Source organism: Sorex araneus, chromosome 2, assembly GCF_027595985.1.
Source record: "Sorex araneus isolate mSorAra2 chromosome 2, mSorAra2.pri, whole genome shotgun sequence".
NCBI lineage: Eukaryota > Metazoa > Chordata > Mammalia > Eulipotyphla > Soricidae > Sorex > Sorex araneus.
The window spans coordinates 218,956,036-218,973,641 of NC_073303.1; the positions used below are offsets into that span (position 1 = coordinate 218,956,036).

Here is a 17,606-nt window from a genome sequence, read left to right on the forward strand (position 1 = left end):
CGCCCAGAGCCCGGCCTGAGGGGAGAAACTGACTCGAGCGCCTGTCGAGTTCCGTTCCTGCCCGCGGCGGGGGGGGGGGGGTCCTCCGTGTCCTGGAGGCTGAGAGGAGGAAGGGGCTCCGGGGCGGCCGAGGGGGGACCTCGGACGGGACGCCCGGCGGGGGCGGGCGGAGCTGTGGAGGCTCCCGGTGGCGGCGGCCGCGGCAGGGGTGGCGGCGGCGACGACGACAACGAGGACGAGGAGGCGGAGAAGCCGCCGGGCTGCCGGGGAGGACTCCTGTGGGGGACTCGGGGTGGAATCCCCGGGAGGGGCTCCACCTCCTCGGGTGGGGGTGGGGGTGGGGAGCGCCGGGGAGCGCGGGGCGGGTGGGTGGGCGAGGGGGTTCCCTGGGCCCGGCTGAGACGCGCGCCCGCGGCTTGCGGGGATGGGGGCGACGGGCGGCGGGGAGGCGAGAAGGGGTTCCGGGGTGTCTCCCGGGGCCGCCGGGATGCCGCACGTTCGCTCGCGCAGGAGAGGCCTGGCCGGCGCCGCGCCTGACGTGGGGCCCTCGCGTCCCGGGAGGTTCCCCCGCTCCCGGGATGGGAGTTGGCCTGGCTGCTCCGGAGGCGACCGCATTCGGGCCGCGCTGTGGCCCGGGAGGGAGGCCCGAATAAAGGGGGGGATCACTTTCCAAGGGGATCCCGCACCAGGGGATCCCCGTTTTGTGGCAGGCAAGAGGAGCCCGCATTATCCGTTGCCGAGGTTCCCAGTTTTCAGGGGAAGACGTTGCCAGGAGTCATCCTTTGTAGCGTTTATTGGAGCGAGATTTGCATCCTTTGGGGGGGCGGCGGTGGTTTCCACCTCCATCTGTACACAAACAGCCCCTCCCCCAGGCCTCCCGCAGGAAGTGGCCGGGAAATGGCAGCTGTGCGTTTGCAGCTACGTCTCTTGTTTTGAAATGTCCATTTTAATCAGATTTGGTTTCATTTTCTTAGGCCGCCTGGGCAAGCGTGGATTCTGCCAGCCCTGTGGTCTAAGAGTCCTTTTCCTTGGATTATTCCGTCCCTCCCCCCCACCCCGCCCCCCCCCCCCACCTCCCAATTAAATTTGTCAGATGGAAGTCGCTGCAGTTGACTCACTGATCCTGATCTCCCCATCCTGAGTGTCTCAGTCCCTGTCTGGATTTTTTTTTTCCCCTTCAGCTAGAGGTCATAGAGAAGCAAACTCAGTTATCCACCAATAGGGCTTCACTTGCAAATTTCCTCACTGTGGAGAGCTAGCTCTGGCTTAGGATCTTTTGTGCTTTATTGAGTGGTTTGGAGGATCTTGCTTTAATGTATTCTTAACGCTGGAAGTTTTTTGTTTTGCAGAGCCCCCAGCTTGTTAGAGGAAGGGTAGGTTCCAAGATGTGGGAAGGGAAGCTGATGGGACGATTCAGCTGTAACTTGGGAATTGTGTGTTGCAGAGTGAAGGTGTACTGCAAGTTTGTTCCTCGCTGGTAATTCTAGACCTAGGTGGTTCTTGTGGGCCCAGAAGGGTTGACTTTCTGCCAGATGATTAGAAGAGTTAGCTCTCTTAAGACTTACTCATTAGCCTATATAAGACTTTTCTCACCTTATTTTGAAGAGTATGTTTTATCTGCTCTTTGAGAATTCATGGACCCAGGTTTTATTTCTCTCACCAGGTAATGCTCATGGATTTCTATTGCAGCACACTGTGATGGACTATGTGTACAGTGTCCCCAGGCACAGTGTTAGACACTCGATTTGATGGGAAGTGAGTTGGCCATAGCGTTTCAATTCTTGAGAGATGGTATTGAGCTCATCTGGATTATCCAAAACTGCTTCAGCCGGGGTCCCAGTTTCACTGTACTGTTCTTCCTGAATTAGCGACTTCTACAATAGACATCCATGATAATGTGAGAGGAGCATCACCATTTTGAAATAGTACTGTTACTTTTTCCCTGGAGCTATTGGGGTTGATAGTCTGGAAGCAGCACAAGTCCATCTGATGTGATTATCCTTTTTCTTGCTCTTGTCACGAACTGGTTTGTTCCTTTGAGTTGCTTTGTGCTTGGGTTGATCTGACACTGATTTTACCATTATTTTTCTTCAGCTTTTGTTTACCTAAATTGGAACCTGACAGTATTATATTTGTTTTTTTCTGTTGGGGATTAAAGTGAAGAAATTGAAAGAATTTTTTCCGCTCCTTTGGACTTTTTCAAAGAAATCAAAGTTGTCTTTGAAAACATAGATGCTGACTTCATTTGACGTATGATTGATCAGAAGAGCAAACTTTGCCTTCTGGTAAAATGTATGCTTTTTTTTTTCTCAAGTGATTTTTGGGTATGGGAGGGTGGTGTTTTTCGGGCCACACTTAGCTATTCTCAGGGCTTAGCTGTTATCTCCTGGCTCTGCTCAGGGATCACTCTTGGCAGTGTTTTGGGAACCAAATGTGGTGCTGGGGGTCGAACTGAATAAGCCACCTTCCAGGTAAGTACTTTATCCACTATACTGTCTCCAAGCTCATCAGTTGGGGACTTAGGGATAAGGGGGTGCATGGGCTGTACTAAGGTGCTCGGGGGCTATTCCTGGCTCTTTGCTCAGAAGTGATCCCTGACAGTGCTTTGGGGATAATATACAGTACCAGGGATTTGAACCAGCGGTATCTGGATGCAAGGCCTGCCCCTGTACTGTCTCTCCAGTCCAGAACTGAATTTCTTAATATTTACTGATTTTTCTTTTTTTTTTTTTTAACGTTACTTCTCCCTTAAGGGAAAAAATTTGAGATATACAGAACATTCTTCGGATTGACCTCAGAGCCAGTCAGAAATCTAGAATGCCTTGTGAGAGGCTCATCTTGCAGTCCTGTGGTTCTGGAATCAGGTGTTGCCAAGAGAGAAGCAAACCTGTTAGGGTTACTTGACTTGCTACTATTGATCTTTCTTGCCACCTCTAAAGAGGTCTGCTTTATTCTCCTGCTGTTAAAATAGTATGAAAGTTAGTCAGGTAACTGGTGTGATGTTTGGCCTTGTGTGAGATAAAGTGAGGCAATAATGCCAGAGTTTTAATGTCTTGGGATATAGGTTGAAATATAAAATGCAAAAGTATTTTCTGAGGTAAATAGTCTTCCTGATTGTTTCTGTGGGTATAGAAGTCCTTGTGTACTTCATAGTCCAGAAGTAATACCTTCTCAGAGTTGTTCCACATAAGTCTGAATGACCATTTCATCAGCTCTCATCTTGCATAAGGTTTTTTTTTTTCCCCACACCTGTAGTGCTCGGGGCTTACTTCTGGCTCTTAGTGACCACTTCTGGCAGGATTTGGGGGCATGATATGACTGACATGGATTGGATTAAGGTCATTTGTGTGCAAGAGAAGTGTCCTACCCACTGTACTATCGTTGTAGCCCCTAATAATTTTTGAAGTTTATAAAATTCTGCAAAACCAAAAACCCCTATTTATTTTTGGTTTGGGGATCCAGAGGTACCTGGTTATTCCTGGCTCTGAGCTTAGGAGCGCCCCACCCCCCAACCAAAACAAAACCAAAAAACTGTTCTTTGGTCACTGGCAGTAAATATGGCAGTGTTTTGTCCTTCTAGTCATAGAGAATTAAGAGAACATTTTATAGATGTAAATACAACTTCCCTAAAAATTCATTAAAAAACTAAAACATGAGACTCTGTAAGAGATTGATATGGGGGGTGGGGGCTGAGCGGGTAGGGCATTTGCCCTGCACACGCCTGAGCCAGGTTTGATTCCCAGCATCCCATATGGGAATGGGATTACTCCAAGCACCGCCAGGAGTAATTCCTGAGCCAAGATTAAACCCTGTGCATCGCTGGGTGTGATTCCCCCCCAAAAAAAAAATTGATACGGGGGCCGGAGCAATAGTAGAGCAGGTAGGGTGTTTGCCTTACACATGGCCAACTTGGATTTGATCCCTGACATCCTGTACCATATGGCCCCCAGGACCCGCCTGGAGTTATTTCTCAGTGCAAACCCAGGAGTAACCCTTGCAACATATCTGAGTATGACCTCACACCAAAAACATAGATGGTCTCATTTTCTCTCTGGAACTGCCCCTCCCCCCAGTTTTCTTTTATTTATTTATTTATTCATTTGTTTTGCTTTTGGGTCACACCCAGGGGCGATGCCCAGGGATTACTCTCTGCTTTACACTCACTCAGGAATTAGCTTGGTGGTGCTCAGGGGACCATATAGGATGCTGGGAATCAAACCCAGGTTTGGCTGCGTTCAAGGCAAACACCCTGCCCGCTGTACTATGCTCCAGCTCCCCCAGGTTTCTTCAATAAATAAATGATATCTCCATCCATAGTTCCTTGAGCTATACATTCAGCACAGCATGCATTCTAGCCTTTTGAGCTATCTCCCTGACCCCAGTTTATTTGGTATCTTTAAAGTTTGTTTGTGTTATTTCCACACCCAACTATGCTCAGGGCTTACTCCTAACTGCTCAGGGACCACTCTTAGCAGCGCTTGAGGAGGTGAACATATGTAGTATTGGTATTGAACCTGGGTAATCCATGTGCAAGGCAAGTGCCTTACCTGCTGTATTGTTTTTCCAGTCCATGAATGCAATTTTTTGTTTTGTTTTTATACTTTTATACTGTTTAGGTTTTGGGCAACACCCAGCTGTGCTTAGGGGTTACTCCTGGTTTTGTGCTTTGGGTGGGTTGTGTGAATCATATGGGGTGCCAGGGATGGAACGTGGGTTAGCCACATGCAAGGCAAGTGCCTTAAATCCTGTGCTGTATCTTTGGTCCCCTAAATGGGATTTAACCAGCCTGCTCAGGTCAGGTTTCTTGGGGGAGAGAGATTTTTCTTGAAGGAATGGGTAAAAGCCTTAATTGTTAAAGTTGAAATTCTTGGAGCCAGATAGATAGCTCAAGGGGCTGAGTATGTGCAAAGCATGCTTTTGCATATAGGAGGCCTGGGTTATATCCCCAGTGCCAAATGATTCCCAAGCTCCACTGGGAGTGACCCCTGAGTACTGTCGCTGTCAGGTATCTAAGCCCCCACCCCCTGCAAAAAAAAAAAATTGAAATTCTGAGGGACATTCGGGTCTAAAAAGAAAAAGAAGGAAATAATTTTTTCTTTTTTCTTTTTGGGTCACACCCAGCAATGCTCAGGGGTTACTCCTGGCTCTGCACTCAGAAATTACTCCTACCGGTGCTTGGGGGACCGTGTGGGATGGCCGAGGGTTGAACCCAAGTCGGCTGTGTGCAAGGCAAATGCCCTACCCACTCCTACCCACTGTGCTATCGCTCTGGCCCCAAAGAAGGAAATAATTTTGTTAAAACTTCTAGACTTTGGCTTGTAAGTATCCTGCAATTTCATATACATTTCCAGATTTCTGACTAAAGTCACCAGAATTATGGCAGAAAGCCTAACTTGGCTGTTGTATGATTCCTTTATTCAGTCAATAAATAATTTTTGTTTGTTTTGGTTTTGGGAGGGTCATACCTGTTGTTGATCAGGTGCTACTCCTGGCTCTGACACTGTTTGGGAGTTGCTCTCCTGGCAGTGCCCAGGGAAACATGTAGAGTCGGGATTGAACTCTGCGGTCCTACATAGAAAGCCCAGAGAGAAAATGTGCTCTGTATCATTGAATTATCTCCTGATGCCAGTCAACAAATTCTTTAGTTCTTAGTGGTGCTTAGGGCTCTGTACTCGGGGATCAGTTCTGGAGGTGCTCTGGGGATCGGATGGGGTACTGGGGAATCTAACCCCAGCAACCATGTGCAATGCAAGCACCTTATCTACTATACTTTCTCTCTGGCCCCCAGTTAACAAATACTTAAAACCTAGTAGCTCACCACCACCACCACTACTACTCCTACTCCTACTCCTACTACTACTCCTTCTCCTCCTCCTCCTACTACTAGTTACCTGCAGTGTTTGGTTAATCAAGCAAAATATTTTATTAAGTTATACTTTAAGTCTGTTGCCTCTTCTGTGTTCTCAATACTTTCCAGTTTCTAGGCCTTATTTTCTCCTAGGGTGCGCCTATCTAAAATACACCAAGATTTCAAATCTTTTCTTCTAAAGTTTTTGTGTTGGAAGAATGAAATTATATTTCTGTTTCTAATAATAGTAGGGGCAAAACCCACATCTAAAGCCACTAGTGGCAAAAAAAAGTATATTTGTACTGTGGGTACTTAACTTGCCTTGCATGTAACAGATGTTAGGTTTGATCCCCATTTCATATGGTCCCCCTGAGCACGGCCAGGAATAAGTCTTGGAGTGCAGAGTCAGGAATAAGCCTTCATTCATTTGTATAATCTATAGGTTTAACAAATACTTCCTTTGGGTCTTTTATGTACTTAGAACTAAATTCAGTGCCAGAGACATCATGGTAGAAATTAATATTTGGTTGATGCTACAGAATCAAACTAGTTAATATCTGGCCCAGATTATTTTGTTGTGGGTTTCTTACTCACTGTATCACTTATTCACTGTCATCCCATTGCTCATTGATTTGCTTGAGCGGGCACCAGTAACGTCTCCATTGTGAGACTTGTTACTATTTTAATTACAGGACCATTACTTATTTGCACCGATAACTTCCATTCTCTAGACAGCAGTAACATACCTTTTGACATTGTTAGGTCGCCCTGTGAAATCACTCAGTTGCAAACTATTATAGTTGTATACAGAGGGTGAATCCAGAGATGTTTAGATTTGAGAAATATTCTTCATAATATTCATATGTGTATGTGTGTATGTGGTACTAAGGATTAAACCCAGGTGATCAAAGGCAAGGCCTCGCACATGAAAACAAGTGCTTTACCACCGATCTCTTATCTCTGACCCTCACAATTATTACAAGACTAACAGTGATATCACTGTCATCCTGTTGTTCATCGATTTACTCGAGCGGGCACCAGTAATGTCTCCGTTCGTCCCAGCCCTTACATTTTAAGTAGCCTCTCCTTACTCGTTTTTCCCAACAATTATAGTCTCTTTTCAGGGTCAGGGGAGTGAGACCTGTTACTCGTTACTGTATTTGGCATATTGAATTAGCCACGGGGAGCTTGCAGGCTCTTCCAAACATAGTGATATGATTTACTTACTATATAGACCCATTTGCTCTTTGTTTTGGAGCTGTATCTGTGATGCCCAGGGTCTACTCCTGTGAGATACTTGGGTGCTTAAAATTGAACATAGGGCTTTTGCATGGGCTCCGTACCTTGAACCAACTTCCCAGTCCATATTATCTTCTGCTTTTCAGTGAAGATGAACATTTAAAGTCTGACTCTATTCCTTCCAAGAAAAAAAAATGAGGTATCTACATATGGGTTTTTGTTATATGAGAAGAACAAACTACAGGGCTTCCAAGTTCAGCTGGATGTTGCTAAAGTGTCTTGTGTTTCTGGGGTTAGTCTCAGAGGTCTGAATGTTAGGATTGGTTTAGGAAACTGCACCAGTGTTAGGATCTGTAATATTTATTTCATTACTTTGTGCATTGTCAGCCTTTTTCTGTTAAAACTGTGTCACAGGTTCACCAAGTATCTCTTCAATTATGCCTGAGAGAAAAGCAGGCTATTTGGCCAAGTGGTAGGGGCTTTACTGCTCAGCGCTTAAGGGGCAATGTCCTTTAACTCGTACAAATGAAGCATAAAGGCTCTTAAGAGATCCATTTACATACTACTGGGACTGTGCTGGGTGCTGTCCTGGTTTCTACTTCCTGGTTATGAGAGCTGTGAGATAGTCGGGGGTTGGGCAGTGCTGATTTCTTTTTTCATTTGGCCAAAATCCTATTAGTTCAAAGGGAACACTTCCCTTTCATTAGATAGCGCAGTGGGTAGGGCATTTGCCTTGCACGCAGCTGACCCGGGTTTGATTCCTCCCTCTCTCTTGGAGAGCCTGGCAAGCTACTGAGAGTATCCCACCCTTATGGCAGAGCCTGGCAAGCTCCCCGTGGAGTATTCGATATGCCAAAAACAGTAACAAGAAGTCTCACCATGGAGACGTTACTGGTGCCCACTCGAGCAAATCGATGAGCAAATCGATGACAGTGACGAGCTCTTGGTGGGATGGCATTATTTACCTCTTAAGTTTTATTGTGAAAAGCATCTCTGGTAGGAAGGTTAAATAAAATAACACTGGGTTTATTGCTGACAGGAACTGTCCACATTTTCTTTGCATTCCCATATTGTGATTCTCTGTATTTGAATGATGTCTGAAATTAGAGTGGTATGTAAGGAAATCTGACTGAAAGATCATTCCTAGTTTTGTGTTTCCCTTAGAGGTAATGGTTTTAAATGATGTTTTATATTTTGATTTTGAACCTTATTATCTTTTTTTTTTTTTTTTTGCTTTTGGGTCACACCCGGCAATGCTCAAGGGTTATTCCTGCCTCTGTGCTCAGGAATTACTCCTGGCAGTGCTCGGGGGACCATATGGGGTGCTGGGAATCGAACCCGGGTCGGCCGCATGCAAGGCAAACGCCCTACCCGCTGTGCTATCACTCCAGCCCTGGACCTTATTATCTTGAAAATACAGCAGTTCTTGCTGAATAATAACAACCAACATTTACTGAGTGCTTGCTGAATGACAGACACTCTTCTAGGTCCTTTATATGATTTTCTGATTTAATTCTGACAAGCCCAGAAGGTGCATACTAAATTTTTTACTAATGAAGCTCAGTGACATTAAGTATATTGTCCGAGGTCGCACAGCCTTGGGTAGTAGGCATGGAATTTGAACTGAGGACCCACTGTATGCCTTAATCTTACTAAACTGTACAAAGCATATTTTATGTATCTAAGAAGCTTCCTATAAATAAAGTGATTGTGATTCTGATGATACTTCAGTAGAGGATTGTGGGGAGAAAGACCTTGGGCACTAAGTAATTTCTTACTGCTTACTGGGATTCTGTGAACTATTTATTCTACTTTTTGTTAATTTCTTTTGGGGTTTTGGGCCACACCCAGCTGTGCTCAGGGCCTACTCCTGGCTCTGCTCTCAGGGATCACTCTTGGTAGTACTCAGGGTACCATATAGGTGCCAGGGATCCCCGGTCAACAGCATGCAAGGCAAACATCCTACTGTGGCCTAACATTGAGTGACAGGGTATAATCCAGTGAACATAGGAGGTGGGGAGGAGTCTGTGTAACGTGCAATAGGGAGGTGTGGCTGTGCATAAGATTCTGGGGGAAGGTAGAAGTGGGAATTAAATGAGATTGACTCTCCTAGGAGTTGGGAAATAAACTAGTTTACCTGCTGTAATCGCTCTGGTGTGAGCCATTTATTCTTAATAGTTTGTAATATGTGACAGGAAATACTGAGCTTTCCCAGAGTGGTAGGGAAGAGATTGTTTCTTCATGGATTCAAACAAAATGGAAAAATGAACTGGCCTAACATTTAGTGACAGGGTATCCAGCATGCTTTGGAGGTGTGGAGGAGACTGTATAACATGCAGTAGGCAGGTAGCTGTGCATAAAATTGTTGCGGAGGGTAGAAGTGGGAATCAGATGAGATTGACTTTCCTAGGAGTTGGGAAATAAACGGTTGTATTGCTGAGTATACTCAGTGGTAGAAGTTTTGGAAGGAGTCTAAACTAGAGCCTATAGTGTGTGTCTGTGTGTCTCTGTCTCTTGTCTGTCTGTCTGTCTGTCTGTCTCTGTCTGTCTGTCTGTCTGGGGGAGGGGGACAGCATGTTGAGCCACACCATGGTGCTCAGGATTTACTCCTGACTCTGTTCAGGAATCACTCCTGGCAGAATTTGGAGACTATATTCAATCCCCAGATGCCAGGGATTTTTTTTTCTTTTTGGGTCACACCCAGCTATGCTCAAGGGTTACTCCTTACTCTGCACTGAAGAATTACCGGGGGACCATATGGGATACTGGGCATTGAACCCGGGTCAGCTTCGTGCAAGACAAATGCCCTACCTACTGTACTATCGCTCCGACCCAGATGCCAGGGATTGAACCTAGTCAGCTGAGTGCAAGGCAAGTGCCTTAGCTGCTGGACTATCTCTGGTCTTAGAGTCTGTGGTTTTGTGGTTTTGGGTTTTTTTTTTTTTTTTTTTTTGCTTTTTGGGTCACACCCATCGATGCCCAAGGGTCACTCCTGGCTCATGCACTCAGGAATCACCCCTGGTGGTGCTCAGGGGACCATATGGGATGCTGGGATTTGAACCTGGGTTGGTTGCGTGCAAGGCAAACGCCCTACCCGCTGTGCTATCACTCCAACCCCATTAGAGTCTGTGTTTTTAAACTATGACATTGTATGGATATGATCTAGTATGGGGCCACATAACTAAATATGGGGGTCATGAAAAACTTGTTTTAAAATAAATTTCTGAGTTGCTATTAATTAATTAATTTTTGGCTCTTTGGGTCACATCCAGCTATGCTCAGGGGTTATTCCTGGCTCTGCACTCAGGAATTACTTCTGGCGGTGCTCGGGGGACCCTATGGGATGCTGGGAATCAAACTGGTCGGCCGTGTGCAAGGCAAACACCCTACCCGCTGTGCTATCACTCCAGCCCCACTATTAATTTCTTATTCCTAAGCAGTAGACTAAACTCTAATGGAATGCTGGAGGATCCAAGTTGTTTGTGTATAAAGAATGATTTCTTCATCAAAGTAGGGTTAGGTCGAACTAGTCCTATAGTTCACTTCCCTTACCTTCTAATTTTCAATAAACCTTTCTATTTAAATAATTTTTTTTTCTTTTTGGGTCACACCCGGCGATGCCCAGGGGTTACTCCTGGCTCTGCATTTAGGAATTACTCCTGGCAGTGCTCAGGGGACCATATGGGATGCTAGGATTCGAACCCGGGTCGGCCGCGTGCAAGGCAAACGCCCTACCCGCTGTGCTATCACTCCAGCCCCTATTTAAATAATTTTTAAAAAGAGTTCTACTTATTTTTGTTTGTGGCTTTTTTCAGGGAGGTATTTTACTTTTTAATTTATTTGTGTGGGTGCACACCAGGTAAGGGGACTTAATCCTGGCTCTGCCTTCAGTGATCACTTCTGGTGGGACTCGTGGGGTGCCAGGGAGCAAATCCTGATTGGCCGCAAGCAAGGCAGACACCTTACCCCCTTAACTGTATTTTTGCCCTTAACCACACATTTTTGTTTTCAAATGAAGATACTGGGTTGGAGAGATAAAACAAAGGACCAGTGAAGCATATAGAGGCCCTAGTTTGACCCCTAAACAATGAACTGGGAATAGTCCCTTAGTGCTTCCAGGTACGGCTACCCTCTCCCATCAGATATTTAAGGGCAGTACTGGGACTGTGGGCCAACCATAAAGCACTTGCCTTACATATGCAGGCTCTGTATTCTACTTTGGCATGGCAAAAATAAGAGAAAAGATTATTTGTTTTTTGCTTTTTGGGTCATACCCGGCGATGCACGGGGGTTACTCCTGACTCATGCACTCAAGAATTACTCCTGGTGGTGCTCAGGGGACCATATGGGATGCTGGGAATCGAACCCTGATCAGCCGCCTGCAAGGCAAACGCCCTACCCGCTGTGCTATTGCTCCAGCCCCTGGAGTTGTGTTTTCTATATAAAGACAAATTATGTCTCACATCTCATTTTTTAAGTATTTTGGCCACCCTGGTTATGCTCAGGTACTACTATTAGTTTGAAATGGGGGATGATGATCCCCATCAAATGATGACCATTTGGTATTGGTATTGGGGGTTGAACTTAGGTCTCCTGCATGCAAAGCATGTGCTCTGCCCTTTCCAGTTCAGAATCAGATTATTAATGTGTCAGTCTTTACTAATAATTCTGTCTTCTGTTTCTATCTTTTCTTCTCTCTACTCTTTATCAAAGTTAAATTTATTATTATTTTTAAAAAACTTTGTTTAAATTGGATATTTGGGGGTCTTTCCCAACGATTGGAAGTTCTTTCATGGTCAGGGGAATGAGACCTATCGTTACTGTTTTTGGCATATCGAATACACCACGGGTAGCTAGCCAGGCTCTGCCGAATGGGCAGGATACTCTCGGCAGCATGCCAGGCTCTCCAAGAGGTATGTATATATATTTTACTGTATTTAGGATATGAATATGCCATGGGGAGCTTGCAGGGCTCTCCTGTGCGACAATAGACTCTTGGTAGCTTGAGTAAGGAGAGGCTGCTAAAATCTGAGTGTAATAGAGATGTTACTCTCTATGCCCGCTTGAGTAGATCGACAAACAATGGGATGACAATGATATTGTGATTTGGGGGCCTATACTTAATGATGCTCAGGACTTACTCCTTTCTGTGTATTCAGGGATCTGAATTTTGTGTGTATTTTTTGCTTTTTGGCTTACACCCAGCGATGCACAGGGGTTACTCCTGGCTCTGCACGCAGGAATTACTCTTGGCGGTGCTCAGGGGACCATATGGGATGCTGGGAATCGAACCCTGGACGGCCGTGTGCAAGGCAAACGCCTTTCCTGTTCAAGGCAAACATGTACCCACTGTGCTATCGCTCCAGCCCCTCTTCTGTTTATTTTGTTTTTGGGCCACACCTGGGTTTACTCTTTTTTTTTTTTTTTTTTTTTTTTTTGCTTTTTGGGTCACACCTGGCGATGCACAGGGGTTATTCCTGGCTCTGCACTGAGGAATTACTCCTGGCCGTGCTCAGGGGACCATATGGGATGCTGGGATTTGAACCCGGGTTGGCCGCGTGCAAGGCAAATGCCCTACCCGCTGTGCTATCTCTCCAGCCTCTGGGTTTACTCTTGACTCTGACTTCAGGGATCACTCCTTACAGTGGTGGTGTTAGTGTGGACTCGTGTTGGGGAGTTGGGGAGACACGTGGAACATGTGGTGTGCTGGAGATCAACTCAACTGTTGGCAATGCAAGACCAGCCCTCTGGTCTTGTCTTTTTTTTAAACTTTCCTGGTCTTTTCTTGTGGAAAATAAAAGAATGGAGATTGTTAAATGTTACAGTAAGGACCTGAAGGCTCCATAGAGGTCTGATCTGGACTGGGAGTTAAGAGGGTGGGACTTACACAAGAGGAAGATTGCATATTTGACTAACATTATCTCTACACTTCTGACTTCTGTGGTGTGGGTTTGTTTTTTTTTTTGGGGGGGGTGTGCGCGCATGATTCACATCAGCATTCCTCATGGCTTACATCTGGCTCTGTGTTCAGGGATCACTCCTGGTAGAGCTCGGGGAACATATGGGATGCCAGAGATTGAACTGGGGTGGGCCGTGCGCAAGGCAAGTGCCCTGCCTGCTGTACTTCAGCTGTACACTAAGGTTTTTTAAAGCTCTCTTAAAAGACTAGGGTTGTTTCCCAGGTTAGAGGTATATTCTTTCTCTTTTTAACCTCTACTCTCCCCTCTCTGGTAAGAGAGGGATAAGTAGTTAGAGGGGAGTGCAAAACATAACCGTGTTTAACTTACAGTATTTTTCCCCCCTTTCTCTCTCCTACAGAAATGGAGGCAAACGACCATTTTAACTTTACTGGCCTTCCCCCTGCACCTGCTGCCTCAGGACTGAAACCCTCTCCCTCCTCAGGGGAGGGCCTCTACACTAACGGGTCTCCCATGAACTTCCCCCAGCAAGGGAAAAGTGAGTGTGAAGGCTTCGTGGCCTGGGGAGGGAGTGGACATCATTTCTTCTGAACAAATTGATGGGACAAGATTTGTCTCCCCTCTGGGTTGGTTTGCTTCATAACAGCTCTTTTATGCCACTTGGGGAGGGAGTGAATCCTTCTAACTCCCAGCTGCTGAAGGGAAGTGAAAGCAGCAGCTCTATGGGTTATGGCAGCAACACATTGAGTCTTAAGGTTGGAAGTGATTAGGAAAAAACATACTGGCTTTTTCATTTTGGTCTTCTCCTCCATCGGCCCTGTTCTGGCTACTGCCAGATAGTGAGGTGGGTACGCTTCTGATAACTGCGTTGGACTGCACAGAGATTAAAGGCCTACTCCCTGACAAGTTATTTTTAGGGGAGTTTGGATCTTGGGGTGGAAAGTTGGAATGTGATGCCTTTTAGTTTGTGCAGCAGAGAAGAAAGCAGATGTTTCAAGTGCCTGTGCCACTTCCTGTCCTTAAAGACAGAAGATAGGACAGGGAGAGCTTGAATGGTTACTTAGTTCCCCAGAGAGAAATATCTGTAACTCCAGATGGAAGAATTGCTGCCAGGATTGGGTCTTTTCCATTGCTCTCTCTGTACAGTGGCTCTGCCAAGTACCTCTCTAATCTTCTTGGTTTCAGGTACTTTACACTTGGAAGTAAAGTCCAGTGCTTCCCTTCCTTACAGCAGAAAAATACCACCTCTTCCTCTTGTCATTCAAAGGGGGTTGCAGATAGAAGCTCCTTTATTTCAGTGGAGGATGCTGTCCTTAATTTCCTCCCCTCCTTCCCAGCATCTTAGTGTCTCAGTTCCCACTGTGGAGGTTGCTTCTGTTGAGAACTGAAGTCTGCAGTCCTGGTTGTGCAGAAATTCCTGCCTCTCCCCCCCACTTTGCATATTTCTCTCCACTGCCTATGGGGAGGGGCTGAGCCTGAGACTGAGCTGAGATCTTGCTGCTGTGGTGACTGCAAATTCTATTTTTATCCCAGCAAATAGTGCTGGATCTGCATGTGCCAGTGAGGTAGAGGTTGTCCCTTCTGGTGCCACTGTGGGGCCAAATAGGCACTGGGGAAAGGGGGTGTCTAGAGAATTCAGTCATGCTACTTCAAGAGACGAAGTCTTTTAGGGAATGAGAATGGATCAGAATGCACGTCACCATTTGCAAGTCTGCAAACAGCATCATAATAAAAAATTAAAGGCCTGAGCATCAGTAGGAACCAGTGCTTGCTCTGTTTGGTCTTGTGATAAACCAGGAGAGTTCCCAGCCCCCCTAATTCAGTAGTCTCAGCAGTAGTTGCTAAGCTTACATCCAGGCATCTAAGTTTTGGTGTTCCCTGGAAACCAGAAAGCTATAAATATAGTGAGAGGGAATCCTCCTTTACTTTCCTTTTTCTAGGTGGTGCGTTTTTGTTTATTTGTTTGTTTTTTTCTTTTTGGGTCACACCCAGCGATGCACAGGGGTTATTCCTGGCTCTGCACTCAGGAATTCCTCATGGCGGTGCTCGGGGGACCATATGGGATGCTGGGACTCGAATCCAGATCGGCTGCGTGCAAGGCAAATGCCCTACCCGCTGTGCTATTGCTCCAGCCCTGGTGGTGCATTATTTTGGTAGGGTTGATAATGTTACTTGTATACATGTCTGTAACTGACCCTTTTCCCTCTTTCTCTGCCAGGTTTGAATGGGGATGTGAATGTTAATGGCTTATCTACTGTATCTCACACTACTACTTCAGGGATTTTGAACTCTGCTCCCCACTCCTCCAGCACCTCACACCTTCATCACCCCAACGTGGCCTACGACTGTCTCTGGAACTACTCACAGTATCCACCTGCCAATTCTGGCAGCAACCTCAAGGACCCACCCCTTCTCTCCCAGTTCTCGGGTGGACAATATCCACTCAACGGCATCCTTGGGGGCAGTCGGCAACCTTCATCCCCAAGTCACAACACTAACCTTCGGGCTGGGAGCCAAGAGTTCTGGGCGAACGGTACCCAGAGTCCCATGGGGCTTAACTTCGACTCACAGGAACTATATGATTCCTTTCCTGATCAGAATTTTGAGGTGATGCCCAATGGACCCCCTAGTTTTTTCACCTCCCCACAGACTTCTCCTATGTTGGGATCCAGCATCCAAACCTTTGCATCCTCCCAGGAGGTAGGCAGTGGAATCCATCCTGATGAGGCGGCAGAAAAGGAGCTGACTTCGGTTGTGGCAGAGAATGGCACTGGCTTGGTAGGCAGCCTAGAGCTGGAGGAACAACCAGGTATGACTGTGGATCTATGAGTTGGGTTGGGAAAATGAAAAATTGGGCTGTGGGGGATGGCAGGGCAGTGGCTTTTTGAGGTGAGGAAAACTTGTCTTTCCAGCTCTCTGCCGTGGAGGCTGATTTGCATGTTGGTGATTAGCAGAGCCAAGTGGCTGGTGTTTTTGTGGCAGCAACACCAGCTCGCAAGTGGGAGTGCAAATTATTTCAAGCTCATGCAGAGCTGCTGGCCTGGAGAGGGCAGGTGGGCGAGCATGAAACGGCCCCAATAGACACCCTGCATCAGATGGGCTTCTTCCAAAATACAGGAAGGGATTGGGGTATTGGCTGATTTGGCCGAGTCTGGCCGAGCCAGGCTGGCTGCTAAAGTGCCAGGCTGAGTTCAAGTGGCAATCAGAATAGGAAGAAAGAAAGCACAAGATACCATTGCTTGTCTACTCACAGTTTCTTTTTTGTTGTTACTTTTGGTTCATGTGATAGTTGCTATCATCTTTTTCCTCCAAATAGACAAAAGCTTAGTTTGCTATTGATTCTGAGAATAGGAGTGAGAATCCTGTAAAATCAAAGGATGTTTTCCTTTTCTGTTTTATCACCTGTTCCTTCTGAATGCTTCTGAATGGGGGAAAGATGCTAAAATAAGGGAGTTTTTCCTCAGACCCTATTTTGTTTTCCCCTTTATTTGCCTGCTTTAGGTTTTATCAGCATATCCCTGTTCACTCAGAATGTCTTGGTATAGTTGGTTCCCCCATAGAACTGCTTCCCATATATGTTGAATGGATGAACGTTAGCTAAATGAACCAACTGAGGACACTGACTTTACATTTGTTCTCTCTTGGGCTTTTCTAGAACTGAAGATATGTGGCTACAATGGCTCTGTCCCTTCTGTGGAATCATTACACCAAGAGGTCTCAGTTTTGGTCCCTGATCCCACAGTGAGCTGCTTAGATGACCCTTCACATCTTCCTGATCAACTGGAAGACACTCCAATCCTCAGTGAAGTCTCTCTGGAGCCCTTCAACACTCTTGCTCCAGGTAGGCTTGGAGAGATGCTCTCTTCAGCTGATAGTGCAGAGACTGGCCTGCTTCCACCTCACAGAGAAAGTAAACAGAAAAGTGTTCGGGAACTGGGGCATTGGGCCTTAGGATAATCCCATGACAGACCACATTTTCAAGCCACTGGACTGACTGAGCCAACTGCACTCTGAGCTGAATTGGTTCATTTCCCAGGTTCTCTCCCATGTTCCTTTTGGCCAAGAGCCCTGGACTATAATTCACTGGATAGGAACTCATTACCACAGAGTTGGGCTGTTTGGGTTTGGGTTCTCTCTAACTAGAGAGAAAATGTTTGCCAGTGAACAATCACCTTTTACCCTACTGATTTTTCTTTTTTTGTTTCTGGGGTCACACCCGGCAATGCTCAGGGGTTACTCCTGGCTTTGTGCTCAGGAATTACTCCTGGCGGTGCTAAGGGGACCATATGGGATGCTGGGAATTGAACACAGGTCAGCCGCGTGCAAGGCAAATGCCCTACGCGCTGTGCTATCGCTCCAGCCCCACCCTACTGAAATATTTTTAAAGCTAGAAATTTTCTTTGGTCTGTGTGTTAATACAAAGTCGGTGCTAATGTCTTCCTTTTATTTCCACTTCAAGCTTTGTGATCCTTATATATAGCCTTGTGATTTGACTCTGAGCTATTGCTCATATTAGAAAGAGGGCTGGGGAGATGGCTCAATGGTCAGGGGTGTATGTTTTGCATTTCTAAGGACATGAGTTGGTTCCCCGGCACCACATG

General features: G+C 46.2%; 1 protein-coding gene across 6 annotated transcripts in view; it reads left to right on the forward strand.

Moving 5' to 3' along the window:
* BAZ2A (bromodomain adjacent to zinc finger domain 2A) overlaps positions 1-17,606 on the forward strand; it is a 40,360-nt gene that overhangs the window by 5,786 nt on the left and 16,968 nt on the right. For 5 of the 6 annotated variants that reach the window (XM_055126051.1, XM_055126050.1, XM_055126054.1 and 2 more), the window contains 3 exons: positions 13,406-13,543; positions 15,224-15,814; positions 16,661-16,846. In XM_055126051.1, coding sequence (XP_054982026.1) covers positions 13,408-13,543; positions 15,224-15,814; positions 16,661-16,846 — 913 coding nt within the window. In that variant the 5' untranslated portion in view covers positions 13,406-13,407. The remainder of the gene's footprint in view (positions 1-13,405; positions 13,544-15,223; positions 15,815-16,660; positions 16,847-17,606) is intronic. The other variant, XM_055126055.1, reaches the window with a different exon arrangement.